This window comes from Xyrauchen texanus, chromosome 24 (genome assembly GCF_025860055.1).
Source record: "Xyrauchen texanus isolate HMW12.3.18 chromosome 24, RBS_HiC_50CHRs, whole genome shotgun sequence".
Classification (NCBI taxonomy): Eukaryota; Metazoa; Chordata; class Actinopteri; order Cypriniformes; family Catostomidae; genus Xyrauchen; species Xyrauchen texanus.
In genome coordinates, this window is record NC_068299.1 from 3,830,752 (window position 1) to 3,852,689 (window position 21,938).

Here is a 21,938-nt window from a genome sequence, read left to right on the forward strand (position 1 = left end):
GGTAATAAATTACTTGTGGTTTAGAGACATATTCTAAAAGAACATATTCGGCTAATGTGTTTTCTTCGTAGTTTAAGTGCATGTCTTGACAAATAAAAAGATGTAAACACCTGAAACGAGCACTTGAGTTTGTGCATTTTGGAAACTTTATTCTAAACTATATTATCTTGGTGTTTCCATCCAGCATTTTCTATGCAATATCCCGAAATGTGCATACAAATATGTGGATGGAAACCCAGCTATTGATGCCAAACATGGGTGTGATGCTTCAAGTTTGAAAATACGAATGCACAGATTTTTTAGAGATTTAACATATGAGATGAGAGCTTGGGCAGAGGGACAGATTCTCAGGGAATAACTTCTGTTGGTCTATTCCTCACCCAAAGCTATCGTATGGCTTCAGATGAATTGGAATACAGCGCACAAGTCACATTAGCTTCTTTTATGGTGATTTTCTTGTCCATTTTGTAGCTTGACAGCCTCATGTCACTGCATGGTTTTGTTGAATGGAAAAAAGCATTGTTAATATTCTTCACATTTCCAAGATCCAATGAAGTCAGTCAGTTTAGAACAACATAAGGGTGGGTACATTTTTTGGGGTGAACTATTCAGGAAATAAATCATTGGTTATATCGGCCTTCAAACATGTTTCATATCCTCATGTATTTCCACATAAGTCTTCTGACTTCAGATTAAGTTGATATCACTTGACATTTTTAAAATGACACAGAACTTCAGAGGAACTTTCACTTCAGTGCCATTTCGTTCAGTGAAATAGTTACATTGTAACAGGGAATGTAAGCAGCAATTAAAGCAAAGCCTGAGTTTTTTAAACTGCGACGTGGCTGTTCAAATAATGTAGAATGTGAGGGTGTGTGTGTGTGTTCCTGGCAGTGGGGTGGTTTTCATTTATAGAGGAATGCTCATGTGTTGCATGTTTTGTTGAGCTACAGTAAAATAAGGAAAAAGAGGAAAGCACAGTGGAAAAAAGCACATAGACATATGCAAACTTTTCCCCAAGAAAGAAAGTTGGTGCTTGCCCATGCAAAACATGCAGCCATGGTGCAAGGATGTTGTGGCTGATTGCCAGAGCTTTCCTATGTGGCTGATAAGGTGTTCCGAGTGGTTCTATGAGGTTGCTAGGGTGTTCTGAGTGGTTCTACGTGGTTGCCAAGATGTTCTGAGTAGTTCTATTGGGTTGTTAGGGCATTCGGAGTGGTTCTGTGCGGTTGCTAAGGTGTTCTGAACAGTTCTATGTGGTTGCTAAGGTGTTCAAATTGGTTCTATATGGTTGCTAAGTTGTTCTTAGTGGTTCTATGTGGTTGCTAAGATGTTCTGAGCAGTTCTATTAGATTGCTAGATTGTTTTGAGTGGTCCTGTGTGATTGCTAAGGTGTGCTAACCGGTTCAATGTGGTTGCTATGGTGTTCGGATTAGTTCTACATGGTTGCTAAGGTATTCTTAGTGGTTCTCTGTGGTTGCTAGGGTGTTCTGAGTGGTTCTATATGGTTGCTATGGTGTTCTTAGTAGTTATATGTGGTTGCGAAGACGTTCTGAGTGGTTCTATGTGGTCAATGTAGGTTTATGGGAATTTTCACCATTTGTATCAACTAATATGTGAAAATCATGAGTCTGAACACTCAGAAAAGTAATAGCACACATCATTCATGTCTGTAGCACAAATTGTGCAGGACGAGTTACGTGCAAAAGTACTTGGGGTTAAGTGTTTGTTCAAACTCTAACCCTTAGTGTGAATAATAGTAAAAGATGTTTGCAAAACTGACATAAGACATGCAAAAGTTTGTTTTATTTAATACAAAGCCAAGCATACTTTATCAAAACCACTTCAATTCATATTTATTGACTGAATTATTATAGGTACAAGTATAGATACAAACTATTTACATGTCAAAATAGAGGTGAGTAGGCTTAGTTTCACTTTTGCTCTTCAAAGACGGACAATTTTATAATGTCCACACAAGAAATCTTAAGTCAACTCGAGGTGTTTTAGAATAAGGTTACAGCAAGTTCCTACAAGTTGGTGGCTTGTGAGAACAAGGCTGTACCTGGTGTTGGAGGAGAAGTTTGGTGGATTTTTTGAAGATGGCATAAGGTCAGATGAAGCGCTGTTGACCTCCAGATTCATGGGTCTGAAGGAGCAAAGGGCTCAGACGCAGCAGAGCACGTACAGGAACACCTAACTGACTGCTCTTGAGGAGCAACTCTGGGAAACAAGAACATCCTGGATGGAGAGACCAGAACAACAACATTAAAAAAACAAGAGGTTAAAAAAGACAACTACTGGGCTTTTCACACTTTAAATGGTTAACCCAGGGGCATTCTTAATTTGTGTAAACCCTGGGCTAACGTTTGTTTGCACATTAATGAGGTTAATAACATTGCAACAGCATACAACAATTAGGTAACCTGTTGTAATAACGGCATGTTCATCTGTGGAAATGTGGCCATGTAAGTCTGCTCTGGTTGTTTTAAGTCTTTTGAATACTCTCTCTATATCACACAAGTTAACACGTTTGTCGAGGCTTTTGACAGTTTTAATGGGCAGAGGTGGCTCAGTGGTTGAGGCTCAGGGTTACTGACCAGAAGGTTGGGGGTTCAAGCCCCAGCACCACCAAGATGCCACTGTTGGGCCCTTGAGCAAGGCCCTTAACCCTATCTGCTCCAGGGGTGCCGTATCATGGCTGACCCTGCACTCTGACCCCAGCTTAGCTGGGATATGTGAAAAACTAATACATTTCACTGTATATATGCAAAAGAAACTGTGTGTATAATGTGTGACCACAATAAAGGATTCTAACAGTTTCTCTCAAAAGTTGAAATTAAACAGTGTGTGAAAGTTTCAGCCACTTTTTAAGCACATGAATATTTAATGAGGTTAACACTGAGGCAGTTTTGAATTGGTTCATGACTGAACAATTAAAACCCCCTTTCAAAATTACAAGGCTGCAATTTTGCTCAACCCAGTGTTAAAACAATAATGTTAACCGAGGGTTTAGCGTAAGGTGAAAAGCTTTTATGTTTAAAACGAGAAGCCAGACTCTCTAGACAGAGCTCTATAATGTTAGATATCCACTGTACCTTGTAGGTCAGAGGTCACCATATTCTTGAGGCTAGGAATGGAATGATAGACCAGGAAGCAGGCCAACATGTTGCCATCAGTGTTGTTGTTCACTGGCTGTCCTCTCAAGTACGCTTGCAGCATATGAATGTTATCTGGGTAAAAACAAAACAAAAACAACAAAACAGCATTTATAGCATAACAGTAAAGCCTTCAAGCTTTATTTGCATTTACATTATTTGCAATTTCCTTATACTAATTGGGTCTATATGCATTATTTGCACGCACACACATGGTCATTTTTTCTTCAATTAAATGCAGCAATTTACATAAGGATGTTTTTTCATTCAATTGCAAATGACCCATTTACATAATAATGTTTTTCTGAAAAAATTACTCATATTCCTTCTGCTCATGCTCACCAGAGAAGTAACCAAAAAAACTTAAATAACATTTTTTAAATATTTTTTGAGGCATTATTTTCATGACAATTAAGCACATTTACCCCTAAAATTACTTCAATACATTAATGTAAATGATCTGTTTTTCGGTTTATTAAATCAGTTTAAATTCAATACAATGTACTCATACTACCACGATCAATAAAGGTTTTAAATAGTATTTATTAATGTATTTTTAGTGCTGTCTGATTAAATGATATGCAAATTAATTAATCAAATTAGTCACAATTAATTGCATATATAAATATTTGCTGTGAAAGTCCCTTAAATAATAATTAAAGAATGATTCATTAAATTATTATTTAATTATATTAAATAGAATCATTTTCAGATCATTAAAATGCATTACATAATTGTGGCACAAGAGTTATGCATTTATAAGACAATGCAAAAAGTGTTTTTTAGAAGACAGCATATGGTTTATTTCCATATTATTGGCCTACAGTCGACAGCAATCCATTTGGCAATTAAAATCGTCAATCTGTCCAAGATAGATTTATTATTAGGGCTTTTCTAAAGATGCATCAATGTACACATGCGTCAGACTTCTGAAGCATCTCACTTTCATTGTGTTGCATCATAAACATCAATTTTAAGTCACTGGGCCAAGTTAAATGCACTTGGAAAATTAAGTTTGGAGATCCCTGCAACACCCGTTCTCATATTGTGCTGTCGCTAGTGTCACAGCCTGATTTGTTGTCTGTACAGGTGCACGTTGCCAATACAGCTGAAGTTTCGCTTACTGCCCCCTGCTGAAACATGTGGACCTTCAAGCTTGATTTGCACAGATGGTAGGAATATTCCTTTTTACCACCTGGGGACATGATTCATTGATTAATTAATATAATTAATCACACTGAAATAACATGTTAAATCAACAGGCCTAGTATTTTTGTTTTGCATTATTATAATAAGGTCTAAATTGTATGCATTACAGTAACAAGCGTTTCCAGTAATATGCTTTTTTTCACAATGCAAAAAAACGTAATGGACATAAAAAAAGGCATCATTTTCTTTATGCAAAATACAATTTCTTATTTCCTATAATTTTGGGCTATGTGACCTGGACATGTTATTGACCATCTTTGTAAGATTCACTCCATGCTCTGCAGAGCACAAACACGACTACAGGCTTACACACTTGCTGAAGGTGTTGTTAGAAACACCGAACACAAGCGTCGGTTCATTCAGCAGCTTTGAAACCATTTGAAATCATTGGGTTAATGATGTGAGGTACTCATGGGGTATGTGTTGTGTTTCTCACCAGAGAGCCACTGATCAAGGGCTCGGTCCGCTGAGCTCTTCATGACGGGCAGGAGCTCGGAGCTGAGCAGCAGACCGCGGCCCTGCTGATGAGCGTCTCTCAGTCTCTGCTGCATTACTCTGCTCTCACACAGCTCCAGCACCAGCTTCATCTGCCACAGACTGAACGTCTCACACAGATCACCGCGCTCCAGAGTCCGCACAGCCTACAGATGCAATTGCACACACACACACATGTGTAAGTGTTGAGGGTCTTTACAGAACAGACAGTTTATTAAACTTAGGAAGTTCAGTTTCAGTTATAATGCTGCTTTAGCACCAGGGGTTTACAGTGCGACACTTTTGAAAATTATAATACGCAAATTTGAACTAATTCGCAGGTTTGTGAGTGTTATTTCCAGCTACGAGGAACGCTGCAACACAGAACATGCATAATGAGTAAAAGAGTACGTTCTTTATGTATGCAGGATAGTATGAATACAGTCTGGACATAATTCATTAGGGTACCTGGGGATTGTCGTATATGACGTAGTAACAACACACTTACTCTGGTTTTGTTGAACAAGCACCATCTGACCACAATGAACAACTTTCTTGATGTATATATAGCACTTACAGTTGAAAAGAGCCACCTGACATGTGATTCTCTGCCGTATTTTAAAAACAAATTTAGCGTTTTGATTGGACCTGTGTAGCTCAGCGAGTAAAGACGCTGACTACCACACATGGAGTCATGAGTTCGAATCCAGGGTGTGCTGAGTGACCCGGTTGCTAGGGAGGATAGAGTCAAATGGGGTAACCTCCTCGTGGTCGCTATAATGTGGTTAGATCTCGGTGGGGCATGTGGCGAGTTGTCCGTGAATCCCACGGAGAATAGCGTGAAGCCTCCACATGTCTGTGTGTCATGTCATGGCTATGTCTCCGTGGTAATGCACTCAACAAGCCAAGTGATAATATACGCTGATTGACGGTCTCAGATGAGGCAACTGAGACGCATCCTCCGCCACCCGGATTGACTACACCACCATGAGGACTTAAGAGCACATTGGGAATTGTGGAGGAAAAGGGGAAAGAATTGCAGCGTTTTGAATGTGACGTCTCCTCAGCTCCAGAGGGATTATGAGATAAAGTGTCCAGTGGATGTGCACTTCAGAATCTTAGCAGATGTAGAAGGTCATCCGGGTATTTCTCAGCTACTCTTTTAAGAATACAGAGGATTCGGACACCCTACAGTTTTGACGTACTGTTTTTGGCATACTATATAGAAGGGAGGTATGCATGTTCGGATGCTGCCACAGGGTCACATCAGCAGAGTTTCCGCCCAGTATGACACATGCTTGACTCTAACTGACCTGGTCAATAGACATGTGTGTTGGCAGCATCTCTGGGTTTTCCTGCGTCACACATTCATACAGAATTGCCGACAGTAAGGCCACAGTGTCCTGCTTCTGTAAGAAACAAGACAGGAAGAAAAAATTGTGTGTGAAAACTACAGCAACACATTTTAAAACAATTCAATGAACTGTCTGGAAAAATAAAGATTACATTTCATGTGGCACAATTACAACATTAAATGAGTACATTAGTTTTCATTTTTGGGTGAACTTTTCCTTTAAAGATCGAAAAAAACAAAAAAAAACAAAGGCTGTTAAAAGTTGTAACTATACAGTAGCCTAGCTTCCATCTTCCATTTATCGCTAATTCGCCTCCCAGATGCCCCTAATTGTTTTCCTCTGAAGTTTGGGTAAAATGGGGAGAGTATTGAGACAATTCATTGAAATTAGTCAGCTTACTGTCATTTTAATTAACAAATAAAAGCAATCAGAAGAGGAGGAACTGCAATTAAAATAGAACAGTTGCCCTTCTGATAGGACTGTAATATTGGTCCTGATGTTGCACCTATCGCAGTTTGGCACCGGTTCCGACCCGAAAGCAGATCATCATGGCCCTGTTCAAGCTGGCAACCTGCCAGCAAAAGTAGTGGGGGCAACTTTCTGTCTCAGTATAAGGACCATCAATCGATGTGTATATGCTGTGTGCACAGCTATTAAAGAAAAATAAATGATGCGGTGTAATATCAGGATTTACATGTGATACATTCCTGATATTCAATATTTTGAACAATCATCTAATCAAAAGCATCGCCATCACAACTGCATTATATCCCGCATATTTCTCCAGCATCCAACTGAACTTGATTGTCATCTAAAATGTATTTAAGCTTCATAATGCAAATGTACATTTTCTGAAGAAGCGGTAAATTTGATCCGAGGTAAAGAGGGTTAGATTTGTTCAAAAGTGAACTCTGCACTGGACAAACAGCTTATAGTCTTGCAGAACAATCTGAGAACGTCATTCAGCCGACTGTTTTCATCTACAGGACAGGGTAAAGTTAATTTAAGTTTGAAGAAAAGAAAAGGCATATATAGGTCTAAAAATATATTATTATTTTTTTCGTTTGTTCATTTTTTATTTAAGGATTTTTTTCGTTAGGAAATGTATTTTTTTTTTATTCAATGCTTTTTTCGTTTGTTCATTTTTTTATTAATTTTATGCTTTTTTTCGTTTATTTTATTTATTTAATGCTTTTTTCGTTTGTTATTTTTTTTTTAAAGGATTTTTTCGTTAGGAAATGTTTTTTTTTTTTTTATTTAATGTTTTTTTTTTGTTTGTTAATTATTTTTTTTAATTTAATGCTTTATTCGTTTGTTAATTTTTTTAATTTATTGCTTTTTTCATTTGTTTATTTATTTTATTTAAAATAAAACTAAACAATAATTTAATAGAATTGGGCTGTAAGTGTTCCAAAATATTTTATTAAATAAATAAAAAAATAAGCACCGATGCTTTTCTCCTAGTATTGTGTATTTATTTTTAATTGAAAACATCTTTGTGCACAGAAATTATACTTTTATGGGCTAATTCCATGCCTGCCGTCTATTATTTTGAATGGTGTGGAAAAGTAACTTTAATAAATAAATGATGGATACTGCAATTAAATTAATCGCAAACAGCGGCCATTCATTTATTCAATATGCACAAGATATAATGTTGGAACTCCTGGAAATGTCACGTTTGCAGATCGGCTCTATATGCCGTAAAGATCAATCCATCATCACATACGATAAACAGGCGCTTGAGTTAAACGGAAAAATATTATGCCGACACTTGAGCGATAATGTGCATTTCCATCAGCTTTATTTTGATGCACTAAAACTTTTTCCGCCAAAAATCCTTGGATGGAAACGTAGTGACATTTTATGCAGTCCAACAAGTTTATACCATTTCTTTCTATGACAAAAGTTAATTCAATCTTTCTGAAGTTTGAATCAAACTTCACAAATGCATCCTGTAGACTGAGGGCCTGTTATTCTCCCTAACTGTTATTAAAAGATAAAGTTTTTTTTCTCTGACAGCTATTAACATCTACTTATATAATTCCTTATGAGAGCAAAAGGAACACAGACAGGACTTTAGATCTATAGGCGGTGCCTTGGGCACATGAACTCATGAAAACTTTATTCCGACCACGTGAAGGGCTTTGCCTTAAAACATCATGTTTACTGTCTCACATGCTTCATGTTTTCCGAGGCTCTGCAGAAGTATTTGGTGAAGGAGACCAAAGCGGCGTCTGAGGTGAAGGTTGAGATGGCCTCGGGCTGTGGGGGAGAAAAGTGAGACAGTGGGTGGGAAGGGGAAAAATAGCTCATCGACATGAAAACTAAATTCTTTGCTCCTCTCGTACAGTTTGAAAGAACACATTATACTGAATGAATCCAGCTTGGAACACAAACTTTACTCAAACACAAACATCCAGAAATATTTTATATCTTTATCCTCTTGCATGAAGGCTTTTAATGTAATGCTTGACTTGCATTCCAGCTTTACAAACAGACTATCACAATAGATATGTGGAAGATATGGGCAGGCCTCGGTCAAACCAGTTTGTTGACTGTGGATTCCTCCGTAATATTTATTGTACACACACACACACACACAAACACACCGACCTTGAAAGTGCGGAGTTCAGGGTTTCTGTTGTTGGGGTTGGGGGCCAGCAGACTCTTCCAGCCATGAGGGTCATCCTTGTAGGGTAGCTGACCGGCACGCAACTTAACATACAGAACGCCATCTCTGGAGAGAATGGATCTAGAAAAAAATATTTACTAAGCACATCCTGTTTGTGATCACACAGACGTGACAATGAAGGTATAGTTTTGTATGGCTTTTTTCCCCTGTGGAACACAAAAGAAGAAATTAGGAAGAATGTTCAAGCTGCTCTTTTCCAAAAAATTAAAGCATACATGACCAGGTTCTGTCAACCTCAAAAAGGGCTAAAAAAAAAAAACAAAAAAAAAAACACACACAGAAAATTGCTCTCAAATCTCATTTACCCTTGCGTAAAGACATGTATCTTTTTGTTCTTGAGCCACTCCAATGTTGCTTTGGCCTTGTGCTTGGGGTCAATGTCATGCTGAAAGGCAAATTTCCTCCCAAGCTTCAGTTTTTTAACAAACTGAAGCAGGTTCTCTTGTAGTATCACTCAATATTTTGCTCCATCCATTCTTCCTTCAATTCTAACAAGATGCCCAGTCGCTCCTGGTGAGAAGCATCCCCACAGCATGACACTGCTGCCATTATACTTCACTGTAGGGATGGTGTGTCTTGAGGCATAGCAAGTGTTAGGTTTGCGCCACACATAGCACTTTGAGTTTTGGCCAAAAAGCTCTATCTTGGTTTCATCTGACCACCAAATCTTCTCCCACATCACAGCTGGGTCACTCACACGCTTTCTGGCAAACTCCAGATGTGCTTTCAGATGGTACTTTTTGAGTAACTGCTTCTTTCTTGCCAACCTCCCATACAGGCCAACGTTTTGCAGTGCTCTTGATATGGTTGACTGGTGCACCATTACTCCACTCCCAGCCACTGAACTCTGTAGCTCCTTCAAAGTGATTGTTGGCCTCTCTGTTGAGTCACTCACCAGTCTCCTTTTTGAGCGCTGAGTTTTGAGGGATGGCCTTATCTTGGCAGTGCCTGGGTGGTGTGGTGCAGCTTCCACTTCCTGATTATTGATCCAACTGTACTCACTGGGTATATATTATTTTTGCACCCTTTCCCTAATCTACGCATTTTTATTACTTTATCTCTAACTTCTGTGAAATGCTCTTTGGTCTTCATTTTCCTTTAATCCAATCGATTAAAAGTTTTAATCAAATTAATGACATGGTGTCCCGATTAATTAATCGCGATTAATCGCATATAACAATAATTCAATATATAATGATGAAATAATTATACATAGTCATCTTTAAATATTTACAAATGATATATATATTCAGATAATTAAGCAGAAGACTTCATCATTGATAAGACAATACAAAAAGCGGCTTTAGAATACAATGTATTGTTTATTACCATATTATTGATCATAAGTCAATCATTGACACACAGTTGACAGTAATCCATTACACAAGTGAATTTGTCAATCAGTTGGAGATTAATTATGAGGGCTTGTTTAAGGACCGTCAATCTACACCTGCGTCAGACATGCTTGTGTAGCGTCTCGGGTGTGTTGTGGCATTGCGATTAATTACATTAATGTTTTTAATGCGTTATTTGTAATAAAATTAATAGCACTGAATTAACGCATTAAATCGACAGACCTAATATAAATATAATATAATATAATATAATATATATATATATATATATATATATATATATATATATAAAATTGCACATTTTAATTCAACTATAATTTATTACAAAAAACTTCCATTACTGTTGCAAATATTTATAGATTTTGTTTTAAGTACATATTGTGATATGAACAACCTGTCTGTAATGATACTGATTTAATTTTCACAGCTCTTGATTCATTGTCTGAAAGTACCGAAAATGTCAAGTTCAATAAATGAGTCAAATGGTAAATCAGTAACAGCTCTGCCTGATTCTGTGATTTCGTCAAGACTGATTTAAACGGGTAACTCGTGAGTTTGAGTATTTTGAACATTTCATTAAACGAACAAGCTCAAATGAGTCTTGTGAACTGGACGACACTGGTCACATGGTGTTTCTGCATGCGGCCCACTCAGACAATGCGTTTTCTTGGCATCATATTTAATTATGTCTTTTTATCTCATTGCATTCATTTAGACCAGCACACTAATTAAAACATTTTAGCAATTCCTTTGTGGATACTGCAGAGGCGCTGTAGGTTCAGTATTGGTGGAGCGCCACTTCAGAAGACTTGAGAGCGCAAAAGTCATGTGGACTACCTTTATGGTGCTTCTTTGTCATTTTTGGAGCGTGACAGCACCAGACCCTATCTACTTTTCTTGTATGGAAAAGAGCAGCATGAATATTCTTCAAAACATCTTATTTTGCACTCCACAGAATTTTCCAGGTTTATGACAACATTTTGGGGTGAACTACTCCGTTAACCTACACACAAACTTACTGCAGATGTTGAGTTCCTTTGCTGATCTCAATGTTTAGCTCCCAATATCTTGGACCTTTCACCTTAATCTGGAAACAAAGAGACAGAATGTAGTCGTGGGCAGATTAAGAATGTTATATTAGACTTTGCATGGGCTATATTTGCGTAATTGCTTTTATTTATTACCTGTTTAAGGAGGTGCAGTTCAGGCAGCATGGTGGGAGCCATCAACTCCACGGTCGTCTCCTCATACCACTGCGTCTCCTATAAAACATGCGTGCACAAACAGATTAGAAACCTAACGGCCATGCATCACAATGTATATGTCTACTATGCATGATTGTATGCCTGCTGAGTAGAGGCATCTTTAATTTAGGTGAACAGCTGGTCTCCTTCCTTTAACTGTTGTCATATAATTGAAAAGATGAAATGAAGTGGTCAACCCTCAACAGACCTTCACTGTGTGTTTATCATCCCAGAAACTCTTTGATGTGGCCTAATGCCTTCATAAGCAACAGGGTGGCTAGAAGTTGCAATGTGGAGGTAAAAATCACCTTAAAGCACCACAAAAATAGCCCATACAACTTGTGCACATGATTACAAATCTCCTGAAATTTAGTCATTATTCACTGAAAATCTGGCCCTCCACTAAAGCTCTGAAATCTCTTATGAATATTCAAACTAGGTGCATAGCAATTAATTAAAAACAGTTAAAAACTCAAAACTGGTGCAATGCATCTTCACAAAGCCTATTTGAATTATGAAAAAAAAAAAATGGATTTGAGAGTTGCAGCAGAGGGGAAGATTTTCAGTGAATAACGGCTTAAATTTCTGTCTGTTCCTCACACAAAGCACACAGCATTAGTCGTATGATACTTTGATGATGCTTTTTTTTGTTTGGTCCTTTTAGCTCTACATGCTCACTATATACTTTCACTATATGGAATAAAAAACAGTGTGAACATTACTTGTGTTTCACAGAATAAAGGGAGTCCAACAGGTTTGGAACAACATAAGGGTGAGCATACGATTACACGTTTTCTTATTATTGGGTGAACCAACTCTTTAAACTCCTATATCAAAAATATTTAAGATCACATGAGCAAGTGCACACTTTAAAAACCATGTCAAAATCAGCAGCAGCACGTGTGACATACATTGTAGGTGACATCTAGCAGAGTGTAGCACGGTTTGAGCGTGTCCACGTCTACAGGCACCAGCAGACGAGGTTCTGCTGCGAGAACAGCCAGGTGACGCAATGCCTGGAGGTGATATCTGCAGAGAGGAACACAAACATATGTTTACATGTGCAAAAAAACTAAACAAAAAAAATGATATCATCCTTCCAACATTAAAGGGATCATTCAAAAAGTATCTCATCCTCATGCAATCACAGATGTGTATGACTTTTTTCTGCAGAATACAAACAAAGATTTTTACAAGAATATCTCAGCACTTTTGGTCCTCACAATGCAAATGAACGGTGGTAAGAACATTGAAGCTCCAAAAAGCACATAAATGCAGCATTAAAGTAATCCGTATGGCTCCAGTGGTTAAATCCATGTCTTCAGAAGAGTTATGATAGGCGTGGGAGAAAAACAGATCAATATTTAAGATTATTTTAAATATACATTCTCCTCCCTGCCCAGTAGGTGGTGATTTCCATGAAGAATGCAAATCACCAAAATCAAAAGAAGAATGTGAAAGTGAAAGTGGAGATTTATAGTAACAAATGACTTAAATATTGATCTGTTTCTCACCTTTCATATCGCTTTTGAAGACATTGATTAAACAACTAGAGTTGTATGGATTGCCTTTACATGCTTTTTGGAGTTTCAAAGTTCTGGCCACAATTCACTTGCATTATGAGGACCTTGAGAGCTGAGAAATTCTTCTAAAAATCATTTGTGTTCAGCATAAGAAAGTCATGCACATCTGGGATGGCATGAGGGTGAGTAAATGATGAGATCATTTAAATGTTTGGGTGAACTATTTCCTTAGTGGAAAAGTTACTTTGTCGCTGAACAGTATTTTTTTATCATTTAAAACTAATAAACAACTTTTTCTTTTTATATATCTAGCTTGAAGTGTGCTTGTGCTATGTTTCTTTAAAATAAATGTTATCTAATGCAAATTTTTTGTCATTTTTAAGTGTTCACTGTGACAAAACAAACAGCATGTTTAGTAGAAACAGGCAATGAAGATTCACTATTGTCATTTGCAGTTAAAGTGGTTTTCCATAGAAGTGAGGACAACACAATTCACATCAACCATTTACAAGTGTCAAAGTGAAAGTGGTTTTCCACAGAAGTCAGGACAACACATTTCACATCAACCGTTTTTTTTTGCTCATTTAGAGACAGTGTGTGTTAACAGCTGCTGTGGTTGTCATTGTTTTTACCTGTTGTCTGTGCTGTGAGCAGGAAAATGCGGATAAAGCGCACACAGAAGAGCGGCAATAGCGGAGTTGGAAGTGCCGAGTGTGTACCTGTCAAAAAGTCACCTTACATTGTTACCAAAAACATAAGGCATGTATTTAATGTTTAAGGACTTGATGAAGTTTTTGACTTTTCTATGACAGCATGCTACCAACTGAATGAGGTAAACATAAATCAACGAACAATACAGATCTGAAAAGCAGCACAAAACAAACAATGAGCACAAATGGTACATATTCAATCGTCCCCGAGGCAGTATTTCAAAACGCATGTATGCACACACACAATTGTCTATTGAGGGAGGAAATTGGTCATCCATTGTTCAACGGTACTATTTGGGCTCTTTAAAAGGCCTCACTTAAAAATAATGGCCGAGTTGAAGGGTGCACTTGAACAGGTTCTGACAGGAAGAGGGGCTCTTATAGTGCGTGCCATTGACCTGGTTAGAGGTCCCGACATTTCTCATAATAAAAAGCTTGCTGAAGAGCCCCTGTACCAGCCCACCACATCACCTGCAAGGGCGTCACAGAGGCAACACTTGTTAAGAGGCTGAAGCAACACAATACGTTATCACAACAAGAATTCGTATTTTGGGTGGCATCTGCCGCTTGAGCTAAATTTTGGACAACATTTTTTAAATGCATTACTGAACAGAACATAGAAACTGTGGTCAAAAGAGATAGAAGCAAGTTTGGAAAATAAATAAGTTTAAATTATATCTTTTAAAGGGATCATGCCATGAGGAGTCAAATTTTCCTTTCTCCAGAACTCAAAACATAACCCCACCTGCAATAAAAGTATTTATTGAAACCAAGCTGCCAAAACGCCTCGTTCTCTACTTACGTGACAACACTAGGTCACTTGGGGTACGCATTCATTCAAGGTGTCTTGTGATTACAGCAGTCATAAAACGTGTCTTTGCCAAGGAATGGTCACTGAAGGCTATGGGATAGTTAAAAACACTATTGGACTTGGTTCCATTCATTAATATTACAAATGTCATGATTGTTGTGTACAATCTAAATAAACCAATTCACTAAAAGGTGTGCCATTTGTAACTACTTTTAAGCAGTGATGAATCAGACTTAATTTATGGAAATGAAATGTCTGAACAAAATGATTCCCTACAACAAACAACCCAAACCAACTTTTGTGAAAACTGTTGAGTAAGTACACAAACCGGAACCCCACGGCCATTTTTTTTTTTATCCGTTCACTGAAATTAATCATGTAAAAAAAACAATTCACTTAGAATTTTTGTTTTACTCTGTAACCACTATAAAGCACCACTGAGTGATAAATTGGAGCCTATTTTTTCTTCTTCCCCTTTTCTCCCAATTTTGGAATGTCCCAATGTACACACTAAGTCCTTGTGATGGCGCAGTGATTCGCCTCAGTCCGGGTGGCAGAGGACGGAGCCCAGCTGCCTCCGCATCCAAGAACATCTATTCGCACATCTTATCACGTGGCTTGCAGGGCGCCCCAACGCGGAGGCACAGCGCATGTGGAGGCTTCAAGCCACCCACGGCGGCAACCACGGGCAACTCATCACGCGCCCCACGAAGCGAACCACTTTACAGTGATCACGAGGAGGTTACCCCATGTGACTCTACCCTCCCTAGCAACAGAGCCAATTTGGTTGCCTAGGAGACCCGGCTGGAGTCACTCAGCACACCCTAGGATTCGAACTAGCGAACTCCAGGGGTGGTAGCCAGCGTCATTTACCACTGAGCTACCCGGGTCCCATGAGCCTATTTTTTTAACCAATCCATTGAAATGAACTCTCTGAACAAACTGATTCGCTAAAACAAGCCATCCAAACCAACCAATTATAGCACTAATGTATAAAGTGAACTGCAGGGCTGTATGGGTAAAGCTGGACTCTGAGCTGATCTGACATCAGTTTTATCTATTTCACTGAATCAGTCATGATTTTGTTAGAAAGATTCATATCAAGCTCATTGGTGAACTAACCTTCCTCCACCGAGGAAGAGCAGGCCCAGAGCCATGTGATGTGCCATGTGGAAGCCATAGTTCATCTCCCCAATTGTGCGTTTGTGAAGAAAGCGACAGAGCTGTAACACTTTCAAATTCCCTGAACCGGACATCACCATGGAAACAGCCAGGTGTACCATACTCAAACACGTCTGCAGGTTATACTGACCGGTCTGGAGGATACACAAACACAAGTTGTGTGAACACACATTTTTGATTACATTAAGGTGGACTGCATAAAGGCAAACAGTTGCTTACCACCGTAGCCGTAGATGTTGTCAAACACTGCATGAATTTCCGTGCAAATTTGTACTAAAATATAAAGGAGGAAAAAAATGTTACAAAACAATTCAAAAACATCTATACTACCATGGCCTTACCATTATGGCTGGGTATTAATATAGATTTCCCAATTCAAATTGAGTCCGATTCACAAGCTCTCGGGTTCAATTTCGATTGGATATAGACTCATATTGGTATATTTCTGTTACAATGTCCATTTTGCTTACATATGAATGAAATTCTCTCTCAGCTATTACTTTTAATGATAAAGGCACCTTCTAGGTAACCCTTCTACGAAAATATTATATTTAGAGGTCTGCAACCCAACTCGGGACCTGAGAACTCAGCAGGTCAGTATTTCAAGTAGGACTTCAGGTCGATTTTGTAATTAATGAAGAAATAACAGGCCTACCAAACTTGTTTCGCACATGTGCTCTCACTCACAGACGAATTAATGGCCGTTCACACCGAATGCGTTTTTGCACACATCTGCTCCATTTCCCCATTGCTCTCCTATGTAAATATATGCTGGATGAATGTCTTTGACTGTTGCACCACGTCTTGCTGTTTCTTCAGGGTCTCGCGCAGGACCGGCACTTTTTAAACACTGTTTTAAGTTAAAAAGGGCTTCAAGTTTTCAAATGCGTGTCAAGACACCTGCGCTCTGTTTCATTCTTTGCGCTGCATCTAGATTGTTTTTAGCGCAGGTGTTACAATGATTCAACGTTCTGAACAAGTTCAGGCTGCATAGAGGGGACTGTTGCATTGTTTCATATTATTCCAGATTGTTCAACACCAAGCAATGCTTCAGCGAATAAACAGTAAGGCAATGTATTTTTTCCATTCTGCTCTAGAGTGCTGAGGAGGCTACCGTGCCTTGTTAAAACTGTATACGTTTACTGTATCAATACTAATTTCAGCATTATTTTTTCATCATATTGATCACATTTTAGCTTTTGAAATATGTTCATATATTATGTTGCATATATATTTCTGTTGCATGTTTACTTGCACAATTTGTACTATTTTCAATTATATGTAGAACACACACTAAATTGGTACTGTCTCTTTAAGACTACCGGCATAAGCAAGTGAACACGGCATGGTTTCTTCAGTGCATTCATGTGCATTTACTTGCATTATAGAGGGTTGCTGCATTGAGTAAAAGATGAATCTAGCGATTTAAGAATCAAAATAGAAATCGTCTTTATATGAAGATCGCAATGCAACAGAAAATCTATATTTTTACCCAGTCGTACTTATCATATTCACATATCACAGTATTGCCAGCAGTAAAATGTCCTCTCACCAGGCAGTCAAAAGCATCAGAATTTGCAGAGCCAGCAAACCGGAACCCCACGGCCAAGCAGCCTCCAGCGATTATATAGTCATGAGCTTGACTGTGGAAAGATCGACATTTCAGCCTTAGTTCCCTCATTCACTTTCAATGGAAAAACTCATCCATGGAAATACTTAACAGACATTTATAAGATTACTGAAAACACCTTCACATCAGTGAGAACTATAGAATATGTGGCAATAAGAGATGTGTAAAATTATGTTCATTTGAGAGAATGTGAACTCACACTAAGGTTTCCATGTTGAGATCTTCAGAGACGGTCGCCTGCTCCTGGTTTCCAATGTTTTCTTGGATTATCTAAAAACAAATTAAACTCAGTTAATCATAATGTTAAACAAGTCTGAAGAATAACTGGGTATAGTAAATGCAAATAAACAGATTTTCATGCACAGTTGTAAAAATAGTGAAAAATGTTAAACATTATGTTAATGTTGCAACAAGTGCATTTACATATGGTTAAAAACAAACAATTACTCTTAATTAAAATTAGTGGGCCTTTAGAAGGCCAGAGACCAAAAACATCACGCGCAGGCTTTGATTTAATGGTCAGGAAATATTTAAATATATAACAAATGAAATGCATAACAATCAAAGATACTGAAAGTTTATTTCAGACAGACGTGAAATTGTTGTTGCTGTGCAGGGCATCAAAAATAGTGTCTGTTGTGAGCTAATGTTGCCTTGACACTCTTAACTTACATTTACATTTATGCATTTGGCAGATGCTTTTATCCAAAGCGACTTACAGAGCACTTATTACAGGGACAATCCCCGGAGCAACCTGGAGTTAAGTGCCTTACTCAAGGACACAATGGTGGTGACTGTGGGGATCGAACCAGCAACCTTCTGATTGCCAGTTATGTGCTTTAGCCCACTATGCCACCACCACTCCAACCACAACTTTTGTTTCTTCATGTTAGTTTTAGTAAACAACATTAGCTAACTTGATTATTATGACAATATTTTTACAGTATTTATTAATTTTAGTTCATGTTCATTCCAACATATTCTAATTAATTTTTTAAAATCAAAAGTTAATGCACTATGAACTAACAATGAACAACTGTATTTTTATTAACTAACAAAGATTAATAAATGCTGTAAGAAATGTATTGTTCATGACACCTAATGCATAATGTTATAAATGGAATCTTAATGTAAAGTGTTGCCAAATAACATTATAAAATGAACACTAAATAAAAAAAAAATGGAAAACGTTTGCTAAAGCTGTTTCCCAACCTTTATTGACACAAGTATGGCCACAGCACCATCAGTAAGGTAGAAGTACCCCTTCACTGATACAAACCCAAAAATGTGTGTTAATATGTGATTTAATCTATTGACATCCCTTCATCAGTACCCATTAGGGCCGGGGATTAATAAAGATTTTCCGATTTGTTTCAGGTTAAATCGGTTTACTTTGGGGTTTTTCAGTTATAATGTCCATTTTACTTAATTATGAAAGCAATTGTCTAACAGCTGATGCTGTTAATTATACAGGGGACCTACTTGGTACATTATGCAATATTCATTTTACAAATGAGTTTTTCATTATTTTGGTAACATTTTAGGTTTTTAAAAATGTACAAATTGCCGTCAAGTTTTAACGAATTCACATATGTATACAAGTTATTACTAACAGTAATTCATTAATCATGATTAAACATTTCACAAAGTCATACTTAACAGCCTAAATTAATTAAAATACACTGAACTAAGAATATTTTAAGAGGGAAAGTTGAATAAATTTAATTATAGTTAAATAGTAGGCTACAAGCATATATTATTTTTAGTCCTCCACGTGTGTTTTGCGGTATTAAAATGAAACGATTAATCGATCGTTAATATCCATGACGATCGATTATGAAAATGTCTGAAAATTGACATTCCTAATTGCATGCATGCTTTTTTATTACACGTTTATTGTTTAAATGCGTCATTTGTAATATTTACAAGTATTTACATTGATATGAAGAGCAAGCGCAAAATAGGTACCGTCTCTTTAAGAAAACCAGCAGTTCAACCATTGAGCGCATATTAACGAGTGAGAAAGTCCACTGTTTCTTTACCGCATCCGTGCTACAGAACGTGTGATTAGAATTAATGTTTCTTTTTTTGTTGTATTTTATCAGCAAACTGTAAAAATAAACATTATTCTGTCAAAAAATAAAGACTGAGATAAAACTGAGCCCAGACTACAAGATGTTGGAGTAATTTTGCAGTGTTTAGAATAAACTCTAAATAAACTCGCACCGCAACAACTTAAGGATAGTGAATTTCCTTCACAGTTAAAAAGAACTCGAACAATTTGAGAATTCACAATGATCTTCCTGTTCCACTTCTCCATTACTCAGTGAGCCACAGACCAACAGAGCAGCTGCAGTGACCATACAGCCTTTTACTTTTGCAACACTATATTGCTAAATATCTGACAGAACTATGAGCCAAAATGAACAATGGGGAAGCGAAAACATGACTCAAGGAGAACATGTCAGATTCCTCTTTTTAGGAGCCAATCGGAAATGTAACACAACATTGGTGTTGACAGAGCATATGTGACGTACTATAAAAATTAGTCAAGAGCAAATTGTTAAAATTTTAAATATCACAGTCAGAGATGCGATAAAAGACTCTGGGTTACTTGAGGCACTTAAGTATATCTATACATTATCTATATTATGCCAAACATGCTGTTGATTGAGCTCAACTTGTGTTGAACCTGGAATATTCATTTAATAGGCACATATGTGTTGGGATGCACCGATACCATCTTTTCTCTTCCAATCCGATTCAGATTTCGGAAATCTCATTATTGGCCAATACCGATCCGATGAGTGTTTTTTTTTTGCATAATCAGTTTAGAATATCTTTACATTAATGTGTGGAACTAATTGGGAGTACTCTTTAATATGTAAAGTAACACAAACATCTAAACTACACATTATTTCAATATAAATGTATAGCTAATTAAGAAACACTTAATAACTAGTATACTGGATAATGTAGCAGCAAAATTAACATGAATTCCAGGATAAGTCATCAGTAGATATTTTTTATATTTTAATTTTTAAACCCTCACGCTTTTATTTTGACATTCTGAACTCTCCAGGAAGTCCTGTATGTGTCTGTTTGTAGACAAGTTGCTGTGGCTCAGTTGGTAGAGCGGGTTGATTCCCGGTCCACACGGCTCCACGTGCCGAAGTGTCCTTGGGCAATACCCTGAACCCCAAGTTGCTCCTAATGGCAGGCTAGCACCTTGCATTGCAGCTCTGCCGCCATTGGTGTATGAGTGCGAGTGTGAATGGGTGATTGGGACACAGTGTTAAGCGCTTTGGTAACCTCTAAGGTTAAAAAAAGCGCTATATAAAAGTGCAGACCATTTGCAATTTACATCTGAGATGTTGTTCGTGAGTAGCACTCAAATATTGCACACTGCGTGAAGGCTAAAAATAGCCACGGGTGTGTGTAAACAGAGCCACAGCATTAAAAAATGCACTGAAGCTGCGCATGCATTTGATATATTTCCTTATTAAACACTTTTGTGATTCACAGAGCTATCGCACGTCTTCAAGTGGCTTTGAATAAAATGCATGAGTCATATGAACTACTTTAATTGTGTTTTAATGGTTCTTTTAAGTCATTTTTTGAGCTTGGCAGTAACAAACATGACTAACACACAGTATCAGATTTGGATCAGGCTCATCGGACCGATACCTGATCCGTCTAAAAGCTTCAGTATCGTATCGGTGCATCCCTACATGTGTGCAAAGAGCATGCATGAGCAGCGTCCCTGCATTCCATTCGTTTTTTCTTATACTGTTATTTATGACCAATTCTGTCAAATATTGTCTAAAAATAGTTTTGAATCTTTAGAGGCTGTTCTCTCAAAAGCAAGGTTTGCTAACAGCCATGATGATTGATAATTATACCTAAGCAATGGTTTGAGTTAGAAACATAATTGCAGTTTATAATCAGAGAGCTGAGACCTTCTTTTTTACTTAAATGAAAATCTCTCAAAATGTGATTCTGCGTCAGTACTACTCAAAATGATGGTGCAGGTCATGTATGTTCGAGGGGTTTGCTGCATTCCCTCTGATGTACCTGAGGAACATTACTAGTCACCCACTCAGCGTTGGGAAAGATCTCATCCCACATGATAAGACATCTGGCCAGCGTCTGGAGAGAGAACAAAAACAAAACACTTTCACTACTATTAAACACTGAGTGCTCGATATAAAGATGTATAAGAGGGAAATATTTCAAGTCACTTTCTTTGGAAACATCAGGGTTTACATTTAAAAACGTGTGATATGTGCTATGGTTCCAAGTGAGTGCATCGTTTAGCCTCTCTGATAGAAACATCTCTGATAACATGCAACAGACTTTCATGTTGTTTGTCACCAAAACCTATCTTGTCTTCAGAAGACTTGGTATATGATGCAAGAGCTGCATGGACTACTTTTATACTACTTTTGCACCATTTGGGCTGCTTGAAAGTGAATCATTATTGTATTCAAAACCCATCCAGGATATTTATTAAAAACATCTCCTTTTTTTTGTTCTGTTAAGTCACATGACATGAGAGTGAGTAAATGATGACAGAATTTTCACTCTTTTAT

General features: G+C 37.6%; 1 protein-coding gene across 1 annotated transcript in view; it reads right to left on the bottom strand.

Moving 5' to 3' along the window:
• Window positions 1-1,825: 1,825 nt before the first annotated feature.
• The window catches only part of LOC127617547 (anaphase-promoting complex subunit 1-like), an 82,707-nt gene continuing 62,594 nt past the window's right edge, over window positions 1,826-21,938 (bottom strand). The window contains exons 34-48 of the mRNA XM_052089511.1: window positions 21,421-21,495; window positions 17,546-17,616; window positions 17,269-17,359; window positions 15,936-15,989; window positions 15,657-15,850; window positions 13,646-13,732; window positions 12,402-12,519; window positions 11,431-11,508; window positions 11,266-11,333; window positions 8,813-8,951; window positions 8,375-8,461; window positions 6,155-6,250; window positions 4,804-5,008; window positions 3,099-3,233; window positions 1,826-2,241 (exon numbers count right to left, since the gene is read on the bottom strand). Of these exons, the coding sequence (XP_051945471.1) occupies window positions 2,114-2,241; window positions 3,099-3,233; window positions 4,804-5,008; window positions 6,155-6,250; window positions 8,375-8,461; window positions 8,813-8,951; window positions 11,266-11,333; window positions 11,431-11,508; window positions 12,402-12,519; window positions 13,646-13,732; window positions 15,657-15,850; window positions 15,936-15,989; window positions 17,269-17,359; window positions 17,546-17,616; window positions 21,421-21,495 (1,626 nt within the window). The 3' untranslated portion in view covers window positions 1,826-2,113. The remainder of the gene's footprint in view (window positions 2,242-3,098; window positions 3,234-4,803; window positions 5,009-6,154; window positions 6,251-8,374; window positions 8,462-8,812; window positions 8,952-11,265; window positions 11,334-11,430; window positions 11,509-12,401; window positions 12,520-13,645; window positions 13,733-15,656; window positions 15,851-15,935; window positions 15,990-17,268; window positions 17,360-17,545; window positions 17,617-21,420; window positions 21,496-21,938) is intronic.